This window comes from Apostichopus japonicus, chromosome 3 (genome assembly GCF_037975245.1).
Source record: "Apostichopus japonicus isolate 1M-3 chromosome 3, ASM3797524v1, whole genome shotgun sequence".
NCBI lineage: Eukaryota > Metazoa > Echinodermata > Holothuroidea > Aspidochirotida > Stichopodidae > Apostichopus > Apostichopus japonicus.
In genome coordinates, this window is record NC_092563.1 from 3,141,878 (window position 1) to 3,166,983 (window position 25,106).

Below are 25,106 nucleotides of genomic sequence, written 5' to 3' on the forward strand. Positions count from 1 at the left end.
ATATCTTCAATAATTTGAGATATCTTCAATTTAATTCGAAATATCTGAAATTAATTGCAGATATCTCGAATTAAATTGAAGATATCTTTAATTATCTTTAATTATTGAAGAAATATTAACATGGCGTTCCATACGAAACGTATCCTAGGCCTAACGTTAATTCAAGCGATGTATTAGGTCCATGGGTCTAATAATAGAAACGTAAAGAGCAACAATCAATACTATTTACTATCATGTATGCCTGCTGACAGTTTTAACTCTTGGTATGACTTGGGCAATATCGCTAGGTGAGTGCAACTAAAGTAAGATGGTTCTAATAGTGATAATGCGGCTTAAGAGGTCCAGTTGAACTAAACATTAAAGCAATGTAAGCTAAACACGCATGATGAAGAAATGATTTTCAGAACAACTAACTAGTACTAAGTTAGGCCTAGCCTAACTCCCAGAGTTAAACTAGGCCTAGCCTACTTTAGCCTTCCATAGGTAAGGCTAGCCCTTAACTGAGGCCCAAAGTATGGCTCGGCCTAATTGAGGCCTCCGTGCCCACGGACCACTTTTGAAGATAAGAAAGAACGCTAGGCTCTCCTGACAATGGGCCCTAGCCTAAACCTAATAAAATGACTTACCTATGCAGTATTTCAGATAGCTGGACAGTCAAACAAGTAACATTAAGTTAAAACAAGTAACATTAGCCTAGGCTTACCAAGTTGAACCACTCGCACTAAGTTAGCCTAGGCTAGGAACAGAAACATGATCCAACTTACTGTATGTATGCTGTAAGGCCTAACTTATGAAAGGCTAGCCTAGGCTACTAAAGTTAGCAGTAGTAATTTGCTAACTAGGCATTGATTATTCTAAGTTAACCATGGCCATTGATGTATTGTAGCATCAGTAGGGACTGCAAGGTCAGCTGATATGGCATTTTTTTGAAAATATCACCAAATTTTTCAAATGATAAAACCTAGGCCTAGGTGTTGGCTAGATTGATAGTGCTACCAACATATTGACGTAGGCCTTTGGGATACAGTATATTAAATGTAACTAGCCTAGGTCAGGTTATAACAAATATTTTTCAATTGGTCAATTAGGCTACATACTTAAATAAACCTGTGTACTGTTCTTTTTTAACATTACAAAGTTATTGTTCCAGTCATCCATAACTGAATCAGAAAAGGTATAGAACTCATTATTTTGTACATGTATGACAATAGAGTGTGATGGCAAGGTATTGATGGCTACTCATTATTTTCAAAAGTCCTTTGAGCTACTGTACAGTATCGCTTGTGACGTTGTTCTCAGATATATGTTGATATCACGTTAACCAGTGCTTATTATCCTATGTGAAAAACACAACAACAGAAAAGAACCAAAATTTCTTCCAAGCCTACAGATGATTGAATGTGTTTGAAAACAAATAGGCCTAAATCATAACAATCAACTGCAAGGTACAGGGTTAACAACAGTTCCATTAATGATGCTTTTCCAAATTTCCCATGATTAGATTGGCTAATAGTGTCTTACCCATTGTCTACAAAAACTCTTGTATCTGTAGCACTTGGTCAATGAACACAAAGTATGCAACTTCTTCTAACGTTGTCCCCTGTTTAGATAGCAAAGTTTTTACTATCAGCTATCATATGTGTGCACTCAAATATCATATCGTTAGGCCTTAACTGTTGTCACACAAGTATGTACATTTCGATAACAAGCACTCATGGTACGAAGATGCACTTAAATTGTTTCAGAGATTATCACCTAAAAATATTTAAGAAATATGTTATGAATTTTGTGGGAAGCTAACATCTCGGACACAGGAAACTGAAAAGGATTTTTCTTCTCATCTCACAGTATGGTTCTTCTCTTCGCATTGAGAGTTGCTCCTGTAAAATATGCTTTCATATCACAGTCATTTCTTCGTTGCAAACTTGCGTAAATTTTCTCAGTCCCTCGGACCATGTGATGCAGTCAGTGTTGTGGTGCAACATTTGTGTGTAAACTACTGTACATCATGCATCATAAAAAGTAGCAATTGGAGTTTGATTTTTATTAATCAATATTGCAAAAACAAGTTATTTTTACACAGGCCTAGAGTAAGTTTTGGGGAACTGGTTGTTTGCAAACACTGCAAAGCACCCAGGGTAAATATTGGATCAGGTTTTGAGGGTTTGCCCATGTGTTGTTGAAACTCAGAAGTTCAAGCAGTCCTATGTACATGCAGTAATCAGGGTTTTTGTTAAGAAATGAAGTAGGTGGGTCAAGTTGAAAAGTAGGCGGGACTGTCTGTACGCGGACATGGGGGAGGGGGTCCCCCCGGAAAATTGCAATTTAAAAAGTCTCTAGATGCAAAATGGTGCAATATACAGTTGTTTGGTCAATGATATTGCCCCCTCCCAATCACCCCTTTCTTCTGTCTTATTTTTCTTTTTTTCTCCTGAATTTTTTTATTAATACTCGGGTCATGGAGCCTAGGGAGGTAGCTATGCCACTGAACCGAACTTAGCAAGGGTGTGACGCACTTGCTGCATTAAATGAAGTGCGATCATAACAATATAATAATAGGTCTACGGTACCTACAAAGTGAGTAGGATTTTACTGCCAAAAAATACCCAACTAGGTCTGTGATAGAACCTTCTGTGTTTTATTCAGCTTTTATCTCTGTTGAGCAACAATTTGTATGTCAAGAGAAGCCCTTCGCCTACCTCTACTCTCACCCACCCCTCGGCCTCATCTCCTCGGCCATACTACTAATGTTCAACTTCTTGTAGTTTTTACCAACAGTTAACTGCTGTGACAGTTTCAATCACACCTGACCTGGTTGTGGGTATTTATTCCTCTCGATTTTTTTTGTAATTTTTGTTTTGTTTTTGTAATTTTAATTTTTTTTGTAATTTTTTTTTTTTAAATTTAAATTTTTTTTTTTTAAATTTTTTTTTACTGAGCGTCGCAAAGTAGCCGAGTCATGTACGTGCAGTAAGCGGGTCATTTGACCCGGGTCCCGGCTACTAACGAAAACCCTGGTAATGAACTGCATGGAATTTAGCGAGAGATTTACATACTGTAGGTACAGGATTTTGTAAGCATTGGTTGTTGGTGAATTTGCTGCAAGGTGAAAGCATGGGGCTACTATGGAGTTGGCGAAGTACAAGTACAAGCACGGTTGAAAGAGGGGAAGGCAATGAAAATGGTTGAAAGGGGCAGGGCGGGCCAAAAGTGGGGCAGGGCGGGCCGCCCCTGTAAAACAGAAAAGCTAGTTTTCATTTGGCCATCTGCATATTGTGTAGAGCATTCACACAGTACAGGCAGTGATACAATCACGTCTTTACAACTACATTAGTAAAAGTATTTCATACAATGAACGCATTTGGTGTTCGATCGGGACACAAATTTTTTACGGGACACAAACGTTTTTGGGGACTTGCAACCCTGGGACCAAAACTTTTTTGCTCAACAATTTACTGTTAATAGAAAATTCAGGACATGTCATCAGCATCAATTGGCTGTTTTTGTATCATCGAAAAGAGTTGTTCTTTCTTCCCTGCTGGCCGGGACTTGGAACCAAAAGTGATTGCAAGTTGATTGAATAAATAAACTACTACTCAGTGGGTAACCTACTTGCACATCTACTATCTAGGATAGTGTGACATGTTACTTTGAAACTCTGGTATTGTCAAATGTTGTCATTGCTACAGTAATTGGTGTCACTTACCTGCATCCTACACAATGGAAGTTTTTACCTTCAATTTACAAAAAACAAAAAAAGGAGACTAGTGCACGGTGAAATTAATTCCTCTTAGTTGTGCATGAACATTAAAACTATCAGTATGTCTGCATACAGTAGGTACCCTCAGGCTATGCTAGAGAGTCACTTTATGGTTTCTAAGTGTTCAGAAATTTACAAACATTGAATTGCCAACCTCTGAGTTTTCTAGCTTAATGGGACGTGACAGTTGCTATTGAAAAAGGCTCACAATAACGTGGAAAGTCAGAACCTTGGGAGACTAATTTTTCAAAGCTTTCATTTCTTCAAGTGCATGGTAATATTTAAATGAAAAACTGACAGCCTTTAACACCAGCATTGTTTAGTTGTCTCATTTAGCACTTAAACAGAAGCGGCAGGCAAAACTATTCTGCTCCCTTGTTCACATTGATATGGCAACCCCTTCCTGATAATTAATTCGTTTGTGAAATATTGAATTTGAAATATTTGTATTTTTGCAACATCCAATCACCAAGTGTTTACTTTTGCATTAATGTAGCAATTACTACAAAACACAAGAGCAGGAATGATGCAGAAGCTCAACTATGCTTTTATTTGAGAAAATTTGTTTTGAGTGGCAATATTTCTGAACAGTTTATCCATTTGTTTGTGCGAAAATATAAGACATAGGCATGATGACGATGTCATTTCCTTTCCATTCATCTCCTTTTTTCCTTTCCTAATAATCCTTCTTGGCAGACATAGTTTGTTACAATGTTACAAAGTTTTAAACCTATGTAATGCATAAAATAAAGATAGAGATATTTGTATTTTTGCTTTAATTTTTATTGAAATAAACAATGATAAATGCAACACATGATCATGGCATGGCAGGTGTGATCAATAACCCCAGTTTCCCCATTTCAGAAATGATTTTTTTTTCCCTGAACACATTTGGTGCACCACCATGCAAATGTTATATTCACAACATTTCAGCAGATTTGGACAAACACTCTTGGAGGAGTAGCATTTTGTACATTTTCAGAAGATGACCTCACATGACCTCCAAATTTATAAATATGATCGCATGTATGTCAGCCAAATCGAATGAAAAATGACGAAATGGTAGTCATTCAAACACGGTGGCAAAAAATGACAGAATTTCGGCAGAGTCGCATGATTGCTATAGCTCAGCTAAAAGCTTTTGGGTGAAAGCTTTCAGCTGAGCTAACAATGTCCACCATGACTAAACACTGGCTATCTTTATGAATCTCTTTCTGTAAACAGGAAGAGCCCTGTTGCCTTTATACATAGATCTGCGATTCTGAGACCAATCAGCTACAAAAGACCTGACCTCTTTAACTTACAGGTTTATGTCAACGCCCGAGACTGTTATATAGTGAGCAGGTTTCTGAAGAGAAAAGCAGCATCCATTTTCATTGCTGAATTGACTACTGTTTGCTGTTGAGAATGGAAGATGGCTGACCAATCCCCACAGGTAAATTTGCAGCTTCCTACATCTGTTCAAATTTATTTTCTGTTTACAATTTTGATCATAAATCATAAAATTCTGGTTTACAAATAGTTTGTATTGTTGTCCTTCAATTACCCTTCCTGTTTTGTTTTTTTATTTAACAAAATGTTGAAAGGAAGTCAGTATTATAGTATTGTAAGTTTACATTAGAGCTCCTAAGATAACAAAGTAATCTTGGCAGAGGTGTTTGTCACAAAAATAGAAATTGTCCTGAGTTTATTTTTGTTTTGTTTTTTCTTAGTTTAATTTTTTATATTAAACTAGATTAAAAGTTACTTCAAAGGAAACAATGTACTGTATGATGTTATTGTTTTGAAATTGTGGAACAACTGAATAACTCAGATAAAAATATTACCCGGTGTGCCACCCTGACACAAACCCTTCAAAGACCCTCCTGACCAACTAGAGGCCAGAAGTTCATTCATTAGAAGGCAAAGGAAGCTGTTTGTTGCTTTCTGTTAGTATCATGGTAAATTGTACAGGCTGCCTTTAGGCAAGGTAAGTTGTAGGCCATTAAGAGACACCTCTATGTCAGGCTAGGTTGTGTCTATATGTTTTATACATGTTTATATCTTAATGCAATGTCAATTTATCAAGGACAAATGGTGTGAAGTGGAGTGGGATAAAGGAGTTTGGGGAGGGGGGGGGATGGTGAGTGTTGGGATTGCCTAAGAATGTTAAGACGTGACAAATATTTTGGTTGAGTTAATAGAATTTGTAGAACACTCGATTAAGATTAGCATTTAGACGAAAGGTGCCGATGCCCTCATTAATTTAGCCAAGTTAAAGCCTGAACATTCCTGAGTTTCAGCATATTTTAAAGGTGAATAACCTTAAAACTGAAGTAGCTATATAGAGATATTACTAGTACTTATTTTCTTTTCTGATATCTTGGACTATGACATATCAAGGCTAAAATTTTGCCCAAGTCATCCTTTTAAGGACATTTGGATTCAGCGAAATGGATACAGTGCTTTCCATTGTTTAGTGGGTGCTGTAATCCTCTTCCATTCCAGAATGATTCACTCACCCTCTGTACATTTTTTGCTAATTTGGTTCAGTTCTTCAAGCAGTTAACTGAAAGTTACCCATATTGCTCACCTTCTTATGCTGGGCAAACTACTTCCTCTGATTGTCCCTCAGACAACCATGCCTCACATTTTGGTTGTCTGAACAGCAAATTTGGTCGTTCGAAAAAGGTTGCAAAATGAAAATTACCAGTAGCCACTGTAGGGGAGATGTGTAGGTTGATGAATAAGCACACAAGCTGTTGGGGTAGGGGAGGGGGGTTGGTGTGGGGGAGGGGGGTGATAACAATTTATCATTTTACCTATTTGGGGGTAGGCTGTATTTAGTTGAATAATGCCATTGAGTTTGATGTAAAGAACTAGTCGTCCCTCCGGACAACCTCCACAGCGCATTTTGGTCATATAAACAGAAATTTGGTCATCTCGGACTACCGGACTAACCATTAAATAGTTACCCTATTTTCTGTAGTTTACTGTAGAAGTGTGCAGTACATATATACATTACAGTACATAAGTGTAAATTCCTTTCTTGAACTTTTTCAGAGTTAGTAGACATTTTCAATCAGCTCGAAGGAACATACTGTACCAATTCTTCACTTCTGTTTGTCGTTGTTCTAGCTTACCCAGTTACCTGCTTTTCATTTGAGTATTTTTGTTTTTAGTTTCGTTTATTTATTTTGTTTATTTTTTAATACCGTACACATATATTTGTAACATAGAAAGACCGGACTTGCCGTGTACCGTACGTCATTGAAGCTCACAATTTAATCAGATTGGCATGTTTATTCAAGTTGGTTTTGTATATTGTGTTTCTCGACATTTCTAAATCATTTGTTTTGAAAGTCTTTATTATCTATTGGTGATAAGAAAAGGAGGAAGTTTGGTTGAGCTGACATACATGTACAGCATTCCAACTCATTCAACTTTAGATGTTCATTAATTAGTGGAATAGTGCTTTCATAGCCATGCAGCATGCAGTCTCGCGTACAGACCTTTCATGCATGACTCTATGCTTGTCCTGTGTAAGGCTGCAGTATTTATATGTTTGTACAGTGAAACAGTCACTGTAAGTATCTTATTGCAATGGCTGGTTAAAAGTATAACCGTTCAGACTTCTCTTGTTTGTTCTCTTGGAGATTTATTTACACAAGTGTGGCAAGGACGGAGGACACTACATGTACTGTAAGTAACTGTTTAGTGATAACTGTGTAGGTTTATAATGCATAGGAAGCGAAAGTTATGTCAGTGTCTCCATGCAGACTTGCAGTGAGTCTGTGTTTGTACTCAGGTTACAGTACCTCCAGGCAGACTTGCAGTGAGACTGTGTTTGTACTTGAGTTACAGTACTTCCAGGCATACTTGTAGGATGTCTGTGTTTGTACTCAAGTTACAGTACTTCCAGGCAGACTTGCAGTGAAACTGTTTGTACTCAAGTTACAGTACTTTCAGGCAGATTTGTAGTATGTCTGTGTTTGTACTCAAGTTACAGTACTTCCAGGCAGACTTGCAGTGAAACTGTTTGTACTCAAGTTACAGTACTTCCAGGCAGATTTGTAGTATGTCTGTGTTTGTACTCAAGTTACAGCACTTCCAGGCAGACTTGCAGTGAGACTGTGTTTGTACTCAAGTTATAGTACTTCCAGGCAGATTTGTAGTATGTCTGTGTTTGTACTCAAGTTACAGTACTTCCAGGCAGACTTGCAGTGAGACTGTTATTGTACTCAAGTTACAGTACTTCCAGGCAGTCTTGCAGTGAACCTGTGTTTGTACTCGAGTTCCAGCAAGTTCCAGTACCTCCAGGCAGACTTGCAGTATCTCCAGGCAGACGTGCAGTATCTCCAGGCTGACTTGCAGTGAGTCTGTGTATGTACTCGAGTTCCAGCAAGTTTCAGTATCTCCAGGCAGACTTGCAGTGAGTCTGTGCTTGTACTAGAGTTCCAGCGAGTTGCGATATCTCCAGGCAAACTTGCAGTGAGTCTGTGTACTGCATGTACTCTAGTTCAAGCGTGTTGCAGTATCTCCAGGCAGACTTGCAGTGAGTCTGTGTGGCGGGACTGTGTGTGTACTCGAGTTCCAGTGAGTTCCCTGTAAGTTCGTACTCATGAACATTATACTCATACTTGGCACATTCTAAAAATGTACAAAAGTATAGATAGTAACTAACTAGTGTATTATGTACTCGTCCTCAAGCATACAGTATGTGCTGTACTCATACCTTCAAAGTTAAGAGAAAGTTTACTCTAACACTTTGACTCATGCTGCTGTATGCATACAGTTACAAGTTTGTCTCAAGGACATTCAGTACCTCTGTCCATGTAATGTAACATTATACAGTCAACATGGTGCATTAATGTGATCATGGAGACATTTTCTTAGTCAAGGATCCTCCGTAAGTCATGCATAGTGTCATTTAATTTCATAACAAGCTAAACTCTTTTAAAATTGTTAAAGTTAAAAATTCTAAACTTTAATGTACTGAAGTAGTACGACTATGTACAAATATGTATAGACCTCAGGGCTCAGGCCTAGAAATTCTGGCTATTTACTGGCTAAATGCCACTTGATTTTGCTGATTGGCAGTAAAAGAAAAAAGGCACTGGCATTTTTCTGCCAGTAGACAATAAAGCAATCAACATCCAAAAAAGTATGCAAGATTTCTATAGTTAACATGTAAGCCCTTTATAGGCTGTATTACTATCAGCAAATACCATTGGGCTTCTCTCATAAGACCGTACCACTAACTGATTGTGCATTGTCATTCAGGAAAATACCAGTCAGAACATGATTTTAGCCGGTATATAAGCACTGGCATTTTCTAGTAAGTGGCTAAATTTGCAAAATTCTATGCGGCCTGGAACTATATTGACACTAAATTGTTCATATTGACATAACCTGTAGCAAATCTTTTGTTTAAATAATAGGCAGTTTTTTTTGTTTGTGTTTGGTTTTGGTTTTTTTGTTAGACTACTGTATGTCTTATTAAAGACAATTGATTAATTAATGTCATAAAAAAGTGAGGTTATAAATTTGTTACTAAATGGCCAGATTAAGAGTGAGATTGAAGTGTGATATTGTGTTATCAGTATTAGTCCTTCTGGCACAGTATTGACCAGGGTCACTAGCAAGCATACATGTACGTATGTACACGTTATGCAGTATGGATAAGTACTGTATATTCACCTGAAAGTGAAGGAGTTGAAATCAAGCTATATGCGGGTATGTGTAAATTAAAACTATTTGTCATTTGTTGCAAGTCAATTTCTTGTTACAGTTATTGGCAATTCTTTCACCTGCATGGCTACGGTATATTTGGTATTTTTCATATGTTTATACTGTATGTAATTCATAGTTTTTGAAATGCCTTCTCTTAAGTTCTGGCAAAGACAAATTTGGGTCAGCAGTGTGCTACATATTATGTTATTATGAACTTGTAGTAGGTAAATGACTGTACTCCATAAAGTCTCAATGTAGCCTTTAATGTTAACCTGTAAGAAAGCAAAGAGATTTATCAACGAGCAAAAATGTTTGTGTAAGATGTACAGTAGTGCCTTGTATAACCAAATTTGTAGACATTTTCACCAGTTTAAAGGCTCAATACCTGTTCTGCTGATGAATTTTGGGGAAAAAACTTCCAAAGTAGATGCAATGTTTCTTATTCTAAATGCACTCTGACCATGAGGGTTTAATGGACGAAAGCTGTCGCAATTCAAAGAAAGAAATGTATTTTCTGGTGCCCTTACGGCGCGAGTGATTAACTGTAAAATCACTGCGACCGCCTATGTCAACATGTTCATTACACAATGTAAACAAAATAGTTTACACATGTGGCTCGATCAAGATTTTAACGAAGTCCTATACTCGTATCGTCCCCTTTTTACAAAAACACGGAGGAAACGTCTGAAAACACCTGTTTATTCATTGCAATGGAAAGAAATGACACAATTTTGAAAGCTGCAACGGTAAGACCGAGAGAAAGATACTATTCAAATTTCAAGAGAAGGGAACTAAGACAGGCTATCCACGAAAGTGATTTGATTGGCGCATGATCTATTGGGTGGGGCTTGCAAATTTTGATTGAATCTACGGACTCGTCAAAAACTCTGGCGAATTTTATTCAGCTCAAATTTTTAACGACAGATAACTCAATAAAAATAACGAATATCGATATGAAGATTTGCATAGAACGGTGTCATTTTCACTGAGGGTTTAAGGTCCAAGTTTAAACTTGGCAAACAAGTACTGAAACTTTAAGCGTGACCTAAGTAATGAAAAATTTAATCTTTTGATTTATACACATACTAAAGATTTTTTCTTTCTTCTACGTTTTTATTATATTCCAATTTAGCAGCAACCGCCAGAAAAGGAATCTCCTTCTCCGTCCAAGTCGGCCACAACCCCCACAAAGGGGGACAAGACGCTGAAGAGGAAACTTTTTCCTTCTGGTACCCCTGAGGATGGTAGGGTCCATTTTACCTCCTTTAAAACAGATATACCAAATTTTTTAAATTTTTTTAAAGTTTAATAACAGCAAAGACCACAAGTTCTCCTGACTTTTTCAGAGGGAATGTGATGGAAATATTCCTACTTGGTGTAATAAAGCTAGGTTTTAAGTTTTTCAAAGTCCTTTGTAAAGCTATGTGTACATCGGAAGTTTCAGATGTCTAGATACAGGTATGATTAAGCACCATTTTTGCATCAAGAATATTTTTGGGAGTTTTTCAGGGTGAATTTACTTTTTTTTTTCGTTTCTTGATTTGGGATTTTTAGATTTGTTCAACTTCGTCACAGTTGTCCTCAGTTGAAAACACCTCCATATAACATGATGTGTATTTATTTGAAAGTGTGGCATGCTGTCAAGGGGTCTCCAAAAGACCTGGAGAAATTACAGGGCGAATCCTTCGTTATTGAGAATTTCTATTCACGGAAAAATTAGCCTCTTCAGGATGGGATGATATAACCAATAGAGTATCATTACTTCACAGTCTCCTAGCTTATTTCTAAATGTCGTCTTCCCTTCAAGTTATTTAAACTCCTTTTCATTTGCTTTTGAGCAGAGAGAACAAGGAATACCAATTTCAAATGTATCTCTATTATTAACAGAAAACTAGAAATTGTTGGAGGAACCTTGGGGGGGGGGGGGAGGGAATCCAACAGCAACTAGTTCATTGAAATTTTATCCTTATTTTTAAACAGCAGACAAGAAGACGCCAAAGGTGACCCCAAAGCGTAAGAAAACCACTTCCCAACCAGGCAGTCCGACTTTACTTGGCACACCAGGACGATCCATTCCTCTCTCTGAAAGACAACAGTTAGCCCTCCTGATGCAGATGACAGCGGAAGAATCACCCACTCCGGGTAATTATGATCCTTTCCAAAATTTCTTCTCCCATGGTCTGTTTGAGAATGGTTCCGAGCATGTTAGGATGAGGTGTTTTAGGGTTGATCTGCTTGATGGGTTTTTCTTGTTCCTCTCCGTGGCTCAGTATCATTAGTGTCGCTTGGGATTGCGATCGTGGATGAACTGAAGACAGACGGGAAAGATAAAATCAGGTAGGAATCACAGAATCAAATAAACAGATAAAAAAAAACCTTCCACCGGGTCATGGCGTCCTGTTCTAACTTTGAAACCCCTCAACAAAAATCATGTTAAACCAAGCCAAATTTAGAGTAGGACGCCATGACTCGTCCCTCCTTTGGTTAGGAAAAAATGAGGACCGGAAGAGTGGTCCCAACCCTCCCCATACCTCTACGACTGCCCGTTTTTGTAGTAGTGCAAAAGCTTGCCCCTCCAGTGCTTACTTTTGGATGTGAGGAGACAGGTAAGCTCGTCACTCGTAAATATCCAAACCCGGCAAGTTTTGGCAGTTCAGTGAGGTAAAGAAACTGGGATAGTGGCCACCAGGATAGCAGCTCAGGGAGGTGTAGCTATAAAGATGATAGCTCATTAAGGTCTACAGACTTGGATTTCAGGCATCGGATGATAGCTCGGATATTTATACCAACTGAGATGAGCCAGGATGAAAGAAATTGAATAAGATGCAACCTTTTCAGATGACGGATAAGTAAGAATGAAAGAAACATGACAGGGGATTAAAAAAGAAGAAGCAACCAAGATAGGAGGGAAAATGACTGGGCTCTCTTGAAAGATTGTGTCCATTTTTAATACATCGATGTATTGTTTTGCCCCACAAATCATACATTCCACATATCAATGGAAGAGGACACTAGTTTTATTACTTCCATCTGCCGTTTGCACTGTACAATCAATTGTAAAGCATTGTCAAATAATTGTGCTTTTCCTCACTTACAAATTCTGAAATACTGCCCTCATTTTCTCCCAGCATTGTCAGTGTTAGGGTATGATTTGGTTGTAACCACATGTTGACTTTGAATTTGCAATATAATATTTTTTCAGCTTCAAATTGAAAGTCGATAATTGGTTCAGATAAATAGTATTAATTACATGAGAGAGTCAGACCAGCTCATTACAATTACCATTCTCAATGAGTTTATTTTAATGTAAATGTATGTTATTACTGAAAACAATAGTGCTACAGTACTTTCCCTTTTAGAAAATTGCAATTTCAGTGGTATGTTATATGTGTGTATATATATATATATATATATATATATATATATATATATATATATATATATATATATGTTCTCTTTGACCCCTTATATACCCTAAAGGACTCATGACCTAGTTCCTGACACAAAGTATGTGTGCACTGCAGGGTACTTTCACCACCCCATGCTCTCTACTACTTCTAATTTTAATGCCTTAGATTGCTATAATAGCGTCTGAAATGGATGGTTTGTGATGTATTTATATTCATTCTTTCTTCGTTAGCACTTGTTAATTAAGGATGTATAAGATTAAATAATGAATAGTTATTGAATCTTTGATGTATGAAATAAAATCTGAAAATAAACTTTTAGTAAGTTGTTTGTTTCTCCTTTTTTTTTGGACAAATTTGAATTTTTTGTCCACAGCTCGTATCAGAAGAATGTAAAATATTTAAGACATTTTCTTGCAGTGAAATGTTTCTTTTTGTAACACCAGTGTGTGTATGTGTGTGTCTATACTGAAATTTGTAATAATCAGTCATAGCCTTCATGCAGTTTAGGGAAGGTATCTTGTTTAACCTTACATGATTAGATCATGTGCTTGATATTACAGCTACCCTGGAACTATTGTAGTGTACCATGAAAAGACCAGCAAGGTTTTCAAGAAGTGTGAGATATAAAAGTTAATAAGCAAACTACTCTTAAGTGTCAAGGCTATCAAATGTTTTGGGGTTCATGGCTCTCTGAACATCTCAGTCGACACAACTGAACAATTGTAGTTAGAAACACATCTTAAAAGTGTTAACAAGTGTTAGGTTTATTATAGGTAGCCTAACATTACTTTGGTGTGTAGGCTCTATAGTGAACTGTAACCATGGTTTTGGTCATGAATAGGTCTGGAGTTTCCATTTGCTTAAAAGTATGATAGCCATAAGAACTCATGAATATGCATATATTTTCCATTTGAGTCATCTTAAATTAAGGTATAGGTGGAACAAGGACCTTCCAGGTTCCAGTCAAGTCAAACATCTTGAGTCACTGTACAGTCTCTGATATGTGAGCTCATATGTATCATCTCTTTGTGCACTCTTAAAGCAGCTTTCTGAGTTGATTGTGATCAAATTTCTTTGATGCTGTTTGATATTAAATTCCCATAAAAGTATAAATATTTCGTCTGGCTAGTCCCAGCATCATTTGAAATAGAATACATATTAAAAAAAAAGTTGAAATATTTTAATCCCAATTTGCTATTGCATGTGAATAATACCAATACGAATAGTGATGGGCTCATTAGCATGCAGCATCTGTCCATTTTCTCAAATAGGTAGGTGAGGGTATCCCATACAACTTTACTACAATGATGATCATGCATTAACCTCTGACGTGTATCCGAGCCTTCCCTGTTCAATGAGGTGTTCAGAGAACGACAAGTTCGAATCAAGTTCACCAATCACTCGCTCGTCAGCGTTCACTCGCAGAAATTGTCTAGGAGGGTGTCTGGGATCAGTTTAAGTGTTATTTGGACTGTTAATACACTGTAGATTATAACAGAAGTTATTGACCAAGCCCAAGTAGCTGTTTTAATAATTCAGACAGTTTACCCAATGTGTTCAGTGTAAAAGAAGAAAGTTCAATGAGGCGTGTAATGTTTCTGTTTTTGAAGCAATATTGTGGCAATTTGAATGGCTCGATCTTGGTGTAGTTGGATAAACGTCGGGTATGTCATGACAAGAAGACAATAATCCAATACTGAAAAGAAAACAAGTCGCAAAGAAGGTGTATACATCACTGCTTCATAAGAAACAAACCAGGTAGCTGTAATTTGTATTCTTTGCCCAAGGTTCAGTGAATTTGGGCTGTCCATGTCGCATTTGGTTTAGTTTAGTATTTCTCAAGCATTAGGAAGCCAACAGAGGGCTCGTTTCAAATCACACCCATGTCGTGGTCATACATAAACTCTTTTCGGTGAGTTTTCAGAGAAGAAAACAAGGCAGACATGTTGTTTTCACATCCATTCCTGCTCCCTGTGATCGCTAGTCGACGACATCACCATGCCATGACAAAAGTATACCTTAGCATCTGTCCACTTTCTCAAATATGGACGTGAAGGACCCCACCCCCTCTCCACCCCCTCCCCTCATTCATTATCACTCCAGTGCGGCCATGGTGAAGATAGTTGTTTTGAAATCCGATGTCCCAATCAGCAAACCAAGAGTGGGTGAAGAGAACCTGGTTTCTGGTGACCTTTTTAAACAGGAGACCTAAATATTCTTGGCACAGACACTCTAATCAGTGTCTTCATCCTTTCACCACACATTATATATAAAAGAATAAAACAGTCGTATCATGAAATACAAGAGCAAATAATTGTAAGGGTCAGTAATGGTTTTCAAGACATTGAATGTCAAACTGAGATCCAAGGTTGAAATTTGTTGTTACAAATTTTGTTGTTCATGCAACATGTATTCATATTTATTATGCAATCAGCCTCCACTCTCTCCCCCTCCCTTCCCCTCCCTCCCCCTGTCCATTCCCCACCAATGAGTCCTTTGCTAAGCATATGTCTTTAACTTACATCCTAATTTAAAAAACCAAGGTTTCAATTCCAAAGAGATCATTACCAGATATCAGATATGGCCCCTTGATAACGTGAAAAAGTATTAGCACCTATTAGCAACTATTAGGTCATACGCAGTGTGTATTACAGGCTAATGAAATCCTACATCCTCCTTTGACCGGAAGATGCTGACCCATTTCTTTGATCCTTGATTTGCAGTCTTTGATATCGATAATATTTGACCCAACTATCATTTTGCTTTACCCACTTGAATATTTCCTCAATCATATCCAAAGAAGGAAGGCTCCATGAATGGATTGAAATTTTATTGTTGGTTTATTACGAATGATGTATGTGTCAATATCATATTTATACCAACTGAATAGTCATTGACGAAGGCCTCTCAAAATATTGCAAAAATGATTTACAAACTCATCTTGTCAAGAGGAAGTACTAGAACTGGTAATCAGACAAATCCACCCACTCGAGAGAGACGATTGAAAATAACATTTAATTTTTTTTTTAAAGAAATGCGGAAGTACAACAGCCTCTAAAGACTTTGAACTTTAGTCGTTCTTTTATTTCTGACCCTTTATTTAAGCTCGGGAGTCTGCCTTGTAGCTACTTGATAATTTTTGCCTTATTCGTTTTTGTTCCAAGCAATTCAAACTCATATGTGGAAGGTTTGTAATCTTCTTGAACTACTGTAGAGCTTTAAATGCAGCTGGTTTTGTAGTTAATGATCTTGAACGATCGCAGCTTATGATGATGAGCACGATTCCGGAGTGACCTTCGCTTTAGTTGGTCTACTTTTATAGGGTAGATCTGTTTTAGTTAATGACCTGGACAGATGTTGTAGAAATCCAGGGATCATCCGATGGTTACATCCGTTGTTTTAAGCTTCAAAGGATATTATCTTGTTTCTTCGGCGAGGCAAACATCAATGGGCACAAACTATAGGTAGATTGTACTATAAATATCACAACAGATCGTAAAGAGCCTTCTTACTTTCTAAAGTAGGTTTTGCACCTTTGATGTCAATTTCACCAAACATACCCATTTTTATCCAATATTGAGATTGTAAACCGTTCAATATTTTACAATGCCGAGCGACTCTTTGAGATCTTTATCACCAAATGAAGGTTTTATATGATATGATTTTATATTGATTCCATTTTGCTTTCAACATTCACTTAAAATTATTCATGGATGAAAGAGCAAATTCAGAAAATGTTGAAACAAGTTGATTTACTACTCCCCCCCCGAATTTTTGTTAGTGCCTCCCTGGTGCCCCCCACCCCCTCAAATGAATGTCCCACATTTTGGGGGAAAAATGATAATAATAATTTATTAGGAAGATACACAAGTCTTTGACTTCTATGGATTGAAATTTACCTGGGTAAAATTCTGCTGATTTGAAGCTAATTAAGTTTCTAAAAGAAACAAAAACCTATAAACTTCAGGGGATTAGCTCCCTTGAACCCCACAAAGAACCCTTGCACCCCACCCACACCCAAATGGCTTCATGCGCCATTCTGGTGCCTTTGATGCCAGCTTGAATTATCTGCATATACTTTATACTATTTCTTTCAGCGAAATTCTACAGTCCGTCTAGGACAAGGGTCGTCTTGTTTTTCTGACCTTTCTCCTAACTCAAGCCATTAAATGTAGGAATTTTCTTCAAAGTTTACTCAAAAACCCATTTTTTTCATCCCCATAACCTCCCCTCCTTCTCCCACCCCCCCCATCCCCACATCACTTTACCTCTCAAACTTGCCACTCCCTGTCATTTTATTGAATGTTTTCAATTGGCATTCTTTTTTCTGTCAAATATATGTGTATTTGTTTTTAGGTCCAAGTCATTCATGAATTCCTTTGTTCCCTCTTCCCTTCTTAATCCCTGAATCTCATTTATGGAGATTAGAAGAGTGAGTTAAGTCTTCCTGAAGCATGAATACAAGCATCCTTTGAAGAGAAAAAAAAAAATCCAAACCATATCTTTGATATACTGGCCTCGGGAGAAATAAATAAGAAATAAATAAAAGAAACCTGCCTGCTCAGCCTGCATGCCTTTCTGACTGACTGACTGTTCTGCTTAGTTCATGTGCTTGAAATTTATTCACAGCTTGGCCAGAATGATGTGTCAAAGCATTCCTTCTCACCAATCATTTCAGTCATGAAAGAAATAAACTAACAAAAAAAGAAGGGAAAAAAAGCAGATCTTGAGCACGTTCTGGGAACTTGAATTAGCTTGAGGAAAACAGACATAGAAAGAGAGAGAGAGAAATTCATCCTGTGAACAAGTGTGTGTTTAATACAGGATTTCATTTGGGTTTGAAAGAAAGGTTGATGAAAGGACAGACGCACACACACACACAGGTCTCGTCATCACACATGTGGACAGCTACAGCTATTGCAGTGTTGGCTTTGACTGTGTAGCAATTACAACTAGCAGAAGTCTTTGTTGTGTACAGGCAAGCTCTAACTCGAATTTCATTGATGTTTAAAGGCTGAGAAGTGAGGGCAGAGTTGAGTATATCATACTGGAGTTGTAAGTTATATACACACATGTTAGGACTAGGGATTGTTGAGATTCAGTATTATGACAAACTGTGCAGTGTGTGTGTTATTGTTGTGGTTTTTTTTTGTTGGGTTTTTTGTCAGAAGCTCTGAGAAGTAAAGGTATAGTAGTAGTGTGTGTGAGTGTATGTGTTAAGGGCTGAGGTATTTGACCTCTGATGTTAGTAGGTTTTGACAATTTAGTGGGTAGTGAGTTTTGGTATTAACAACTATTGCCCTGCTGGTGGTGTGAACATCAACTTGAGTTCTTTTTTTTTTGGTAAAAGAAAGAATGCATTGGAGTTGAGCAGTACTACTGTGGTGGTATTTGTCAGTGCAGTCAGTGGTGGCTTCTCAGAAACGATAAAAAGAGGAAATATCGGTCGTTGTTGCTGCTGGTAAATTGTGAAAGGTTGGTATGAACTTGTACTAGTGCATCATATAATCTATACTGTATATAGAAGTATGTTCAATTCTGTAAACAAATGAATTGAGTTATCAAGTTTATTTTAATCTATGTGTTGCTTATTAGATTTTGCCCACTCAAAGTGATGTCCTCTTTTAGTTTGGTTTTATTAAAAAAAATTAAGTTTGTGTCTTGTGTGAAATCTTTAGATTTACTAAATGTTTCTAAGAGTTTCAGGAATAAGTGTAGTCGGGGGGGAGGGGTACTAGAGCATGGGTGATAGTTGGGTAATTTGTTGTTTTTTGCTTGTGATGCCAATGTACTGGTAGGTGACTCATTGTTACGTGAAAGATTTTAGACTAGTTTTTCTGGATCTTTGTCCGTGTGTGTGTGTGCGTGTGTGTGTGTAAGTTTTCTTTTTCTTAGCGGTGAGAATGTTTTGATGTAATTTTGAAGCAGTTTCTAAAGCATGATCTTTACCATAAAGTAACAAAGGACTCACCTTTCAGATTTGTCTTTCACCTTGCATCAGTTTTTTTTTTTAAATATTTATTTTTATTTATTTTGGTGATATTTAGACCAAATCATGAAAATGTGGCTCGGCCTTTTTTGAAGAACAGCTTCTTTTTTTTTAAAGTAGCTTTCATATGTTATTACTTAGCCAATTACCTTTTCGGATTCAATTGATTTTGACAGAATGACCGGCTACTTGACCTGCAACAAGTTGAGGCTTATTAATTTAAAGTGTACAGCTGGACATTAGAAATAAAACAGTGGGATAATATTTGTCATATTTGTCAAAGCGGATTATTTCTATTTTAATGAAAAGTGTCACTTTGAAAGGAAAATGGAGGGGTAGTGATCTGGGGGGGGTAGGTGGGGGAGAGAGGTTGTATTTGCCACTTTTGAGAAATTTTCAAAATTTCAAAGGTAGTCCCTTTTGATGAGGTTATTTGCTAGCCATTAGCACGCAAAGACTTGCTCCTGGGGCCTTGAAAACAAGTGCACATTTTAGTAGGCATCTTTGACAACCAAAAAGAGATTAACACAAATGGAACAAACATTGTATGGTGAGGGATCTTAAACTTTACAAACCCAATCAGGTCCTTTTTTTTTTTTTAAATCTTATTTTATTTTGACTAACGTGGTTTCTGGCTTTCCTTGGTTTGGTATACAATTATTCAGTATACACTGTTGTCCACAATGCTTCATACTACAGCAAATCATACACATGCTTGCGAAAAGGTACAGTGTTTTTTAGACATGTGTGTCTTTGTGCTAAAAAGTTGACATCGGTATGTATATAAAGTGACCGAACTCACCAACTTAACTGATACTCTCTGGAAAATGCTTTTGTTTATTTTCCCCCTCACTCTGACCTCAAACGTAATGACCTGCAGTTGAATTAATTAAACTGAGCCAGGATTACACACCTTCGGGGCAAGCAAGTGTGAAAGAATGGTGATTGTAAATATTTTTTTTTTCTTCAAAAGATAATTTTGTTGATTAGGTCTGGCTGGGGTTAGAAAGGTTTATAATCTTATCATTACAGGTATCGTAACATTAGTTGTTATTCTCCTGAAGGCTGGGGGGTGTCAAGCTGTTTGAAATCTTGTCCATGCAGGAGGGACTGATCTTTGAATAAATTAAAATATCAGAGGTGTATCGGCGGCCCTTAGAGTGACTGAAGTGATTAAAGTCTAGCATATTATAGCCGATAAGAGACCATGGAAGAGGGTGGTCCCATCATATATCCATGTAAAGACGGTTTGAATGTAAGTTTAATTCCCGAGATGTAATATTGCAAAAAATGGGGGTAGGCTGCAGACTTATCCGATGTCGGGGCTCACAAAGTTTCATAGCACATAAAGTGTGTTAACCCAAGTTCCACATTAACAGAACCAAAGGGGACTAGTTTGGGTCCCTTTATTTAGACTACTTTCTTAGGAAAAGTTACTGTGGGTCATTTTAACAAGTAAGTTAAAAAAAAAGGTATGGATTGCATGTTAGGCAGGAGATCCATGGCTAAATGTTTTAGTGCTTATAGTTTTTGCAATCCTTTCATCTAATGATCTCACTGTATTTTGTTCTGTCCGATTTCTACTCTATTTTTTGTTCAATTGTCCAATTCAGGTTGTCTGTCCGTCTGTCTATTGAAATGTTTGCTTTGTTTGTTATTTTGCTCTTCTGGTCACCTTTAGAGAAGATCCTGCTGGGATATTTAAAGTGACCTGACATGATTTATTCTCTCATCAAACAACTAAAGTTTGCCCTTCAGGTTATTCAAGGAACAATCACCTTTTATTTTACCTTAATATATTTTAATTATTCTAGTAAAACCTCTTTGTGATATTTTCCATTCTATATAAATCCTGGTTGAACCCACAATTCTGGTGTTTAGGAAACCTTTTTCTTAAAATGGAAAGTTACCAATGACCAGAGTCAAGTTACACATCCAGGACAGCAAGTTTGCTTATGAGGATGTTCATTAATCAAGAATAATCAAGGCCAGTTCATCAGAACCAAACGTTTGCAGAGGTTAATTCTTAACAGGCTGCAGACAACTGGTGTACCCGTGTACACTGTCTTGTTCAAATATTTGGAGTGATAACAATTGTTTAATATAAATGAACAAGATAAATTTGTGTTTGGAAGTTTTGAAATGCATAGTAGGGTAAAGTGGATTGAAATGGTTTGGTAATTACATATATAGTCTAGTCTGGTTTAATTTTAAATTTTTTTTTTTATGATCTCAATGTTTCGAAAGACAAAGAAATCATGGGCTCCAAGATCCGCTAATATTCAACTCCAAAATGGTTGCAGTCGTCCAGTAGTTTAAGCTAGGTACATTTGCTGTAAGAGAGCGTGCTAGATGAAGGCTTTGTGTTTTATTATATTAGCTATGATTCCAATATTAAAGAAGAAGTCAACCAACACACGTTTCGTCAAATGCCATATAAATAACGTTCTGCGTTTGTACGTCTTTGACAAAGTTGTAGCAAATTATTCAAATAACATTAATATGTCTTATCTGGTCATAAAAGTCTTTACGTTTTCCATGATCAATTTAGTGTTGCCCCTGAGGAACTGATCCAATGGTATGTGCATTAGACTTCATCGTCCAGTCACTTTAATTAATGAACCTCAGCTTGTCAAGGGTCATTTCTCAAAAATGAAAAAGAGCCCATAGAAATACAACCCTACCTGATAACAGGGTTTTTTGAATGGTATGCAACATTTCAATTATTATTATTATTATTATTATTTTTTGGGGGGGGTGGAGGGGGCGTGTGATATCATCCTTAAGTACACAACTACTGTACCCCTATATTCTCTTTGTTGTCAATCAGACCATCTGGATCCTTTGTTGCACATCTGACATTGTATGCTAAATAAGTTCTATTATGAGGGCAAGCCCCTTGTTTTTTTCTTTTTCAAATATTTGATTATCTGACACAAAAACTCAAAAATGCAAATCCAAACTCGTCAGTGCTAATAGTCTGTACTATAGGTTTACAAACCAGAACACTGCATAGTGTGAAGGTATTGCATAAATGATGGCTCTTTTATTTGGCTGTATATTTGTACATTGGAATCATAAAGTATATTTTGCTTCAAGTTTTGTAGCTTCCAGGTACATACATTTTGGAAAAAACAAATGTTTGTTTCTTTTTTTTCTGTTGGTTTTTGTATCAATTATTGAATCATTTTTATTGACAGAAGTGACTGCAGTTTGGCAGGCTCGTAGACAGAGTAACCGATTTGGCGGGGGGGGGGGGGGGGGAACATATCAATGCAGTAGGATTGCCATCCTGGGGAGGGGTGTAAATGATATATTTTTGCTTATCTCGTGGGGGGGGGGGCTTAAATGCCAAATGATGCAATCTTTTCCATCTTTTTTTCCTTACATTTGTATTTCATTTTACTGTGTTTTATAATAAAAAATAATTTTCTCAATTTGAATGGAATAAAAAAAATGTTGATACATGTCGATCCATCCTTCATAATTACCAGATTTATCACAAACTGTCAAGTTGTAAGTGCCAATTAACAGAAATTTCTTATTTTTTAAAACAATTAGGCTACTGTATTATAGGGCAGTAATACTGACAAAACCTGGTGGGTAGTTTTTGCGGTTTACTGGTTTAATGTTGTAGGAGTTTTATCGTGTACAGAACCTTCCCGAAATATTTGTTTATTGAAAAATTTGTGGGGAGGCATGTGACCCCCCCCCCCCCACCAGCCCCATGCACTGAGACAATCCCAAATTGGAACATAATTACTCTCAGTATTAAAGGCGAATCGCTAGTTGAATTATATACACAGGCTGGTCACAATTGTCATAATTTCTGTGCAATAAGAGTTAGTGTCTTGGCAATCGGTAACTACCTTTTAAGACTTTAAACTCATTCCCTCTATTTAATCCCTTATTGAACGAGAAATTTCTCGCATTTATCGGCAGCACTTCTTAAGGGATCTAATTTGTGGGATCCGTTATCAAATTCACAGTTTAGAGGAAGTGAGTTTGAGGGGGGGGGGGGAGATGGGGCGAAGTGTCCGCTTCCCTTTTGGTAAAACTTGATTTGAGACTGCATACATCCAAGCTGGTGTGATCATCTTAATTAAGCAGTTCAAGACGATCAATCCGCCTGCAATTCTGATTAGTATCTCATGAAGTTTACGTCAGTCCTCTCTCTCTGTTCATTTGGCTTCTTGTGGTACATTCTTAAACGGCTAGTTCTCAGCAGAGAGGAATGTGAAAACTCTAAAAATATATCCAAAACTGCTGGATGTACCTCCAGATGGAAGAGACTATGGTCGGCCTAAATCCTTGATCAGCATGAGGTTTCATTCCTGAACTTTATTTGGCATGTAAGCCAACTCCTGGATTTTTTTTCCTTCTGTTCTGTTTTCTTTTCTCTGTTTTTCTCATATGTACGTAGTAGATACTGTATACTATATTAGATTTCACTTCATCTCTGTGCTTAAATGTACACAGAAGAATGTATTTGTAGCATTTCAGTGTAGTAAGCACACAAGGCTCCTATTTCCAATGGGTCTTAGCATACCCGCATCCCATATTTCGCTACATTGACTTCCAATACTATAGCCCTTCATTACAGAACACAATGACATGATTTACAAAGAATGAAAAAATATATATATATAAATATATATATGTTATATAGCACTTGCCCCTTTTGGTGTTGATTAAAATTACAGTTTGCATTGTTAAAAGTATAACTTGTCTTAAATTGAAAATGCTGATTATCAAAAAGGAATAATTTTTTTTGTTTTTTTGTGTGTGTGGCAAGTGCTGTAATACCTAGCTCCCTGGCAAGACAAGTATCAAACATTGTATCATGCTTATTAGCAATTCTTGCAACCTATGCATTTCAAATTTGTATGCATAATTCAAAAGAATTAGGTGAACAGACATTTACTGGAGTATTATTTCATTATGAGCTTCTCTTCCAGCTGTATACTTGCTATATATGCTGACAGTCTGCATGTAATTTACCTCTTGCCCTTAAATTTTAAAGGCAGAATTAATTAATGGAGATAAAAACCCAATGCCATTTTCAGGGACGTAGTTTTGTTTGTTTATACTTCATGTTTTCTGTTAATTCTATTATTAATATGCGCAAACTGATGCCTCTCATGACAGCCTAAATCATCATTTCCTGTTGTGACAGGTTCCCTACAATCACATTATTATTATTATGATGTATTATTGTTATTACTAACAGGGTTCTTCGTTTTCACAGTAATTAGCCATTTTTTTGTTGTTGCAAAACATGAGCAAATGGAAGTTTTGTTTATACACAAGTCTAGGAGACACATGATTGTATGTAAATACTGCCAGCTGGCCTGCTAGATGTTAAAAGTATAACAGGAAATGCACGAGAATATGAAAATGAAAGGCTTGTATGCTGATTGTCTGCAACACAAAAAAAAAGCTCTGCCAACATTTTATTTATTTTCTTATTATTTTATACAGTTTTGTTTTGTTTTCTGTGTTTTTCTATGTCTGCCAAATTAACATTGCATTGAGCTATCTATTACACACGTTAGTCAGTATCGCCATCACAGAACCACGGTTAGAAAGAGAGCTCAAATGAAAACCGGAATAGTATTTATTTAAAGTTAACATTGACCCACTACCATCTTTATTTATTTATTTCCAGTTTTGTTTTCTGTTTTTTCTTTCTGTCAAATTAAGATTGCATTTGAAGTTCGGTTGTGTGCTATCTATTAAACATGTTAGCTAGTGTCACATGACAGAACCACGGTTTAGAATGAGAGCTCAACCGAAAAACCGGAATAGTATTTATTTAAAGTTAACATTGACCCACTACCATCTTTATTTTTTTTCCAGTTTTGTTTTCTGTTTTTTTTCTCTGTCAAATTAAGATTACATTTGAAGTTCGGTTGTGTGCTATCTATTAAACATGTTTTAGCTAGTGTCACATCACAGAACCACGGTTTAGAATGAGAGCTTAACCAAAAACTGGAATAGTATTTATTTAAAGTTAACATTGACCCACTACCATCTTTATTTATTTATTTTTTTTTTCCAGTTTTGTTTTCTGTTTTTTTTTCTGTCAAATTAAGATTGCATTTGAAGTTCGGTTGTGTGCTATCTATTAAACATGTTAGCTAGTGTCACATCACAGAACCACGGTTTAGAATGAGAGCTCAACCGAAAAACCGGAATAGTATTTATTTAAAGTTAACATTGACCCACTACCATC

The 25,106-nt window shown here is 36.8% G+C and overlaps 1 protein-coding gene across 12 annotated transcripts in view; it reads left to right on the forward strand.

Moving 5' to 3' along the window:
• Window positions 1-165: 165 nt before the first annotated feature.
• LOC139960162 (uncharacterized) overlaps window positions 166-25,106 on the forward strand; it is a 49,578-nt gene continuing 24,637 nt past the window's right edge. For 2 of the 12 annotated variants that reach the window (XM_071958323.1, XM_071958384.1), the window contains exons 1-4: window positions 166-287; window positions 5,067-5,195; window positions 10,605-10,716; window positions 11,453-11,614. In XM_071958323.1, coding sequence (XP_071814424.1) covers window positions 5,175-5,195; window positions 10,605-10,716; window positions 11,453-11,614 — 295 coding nt within the window. In that variant the 5' untranslated portion in view covers window positions 166-287; window positions 5,067-5,174. Of the gene's footprint in view, window positions 288-509; window positions 663-4,984; window positions 5,196-7,247; window positions 7,442-10,604; window positions 10,717-11,452; window positions 11,615-25,106 lie in introns of those variants that run through there. The other 10 variants (XM_071958366.1, XM_071958348.1, XM_071958375.1 and 7 more) reach the window with 10 other exon arrangements.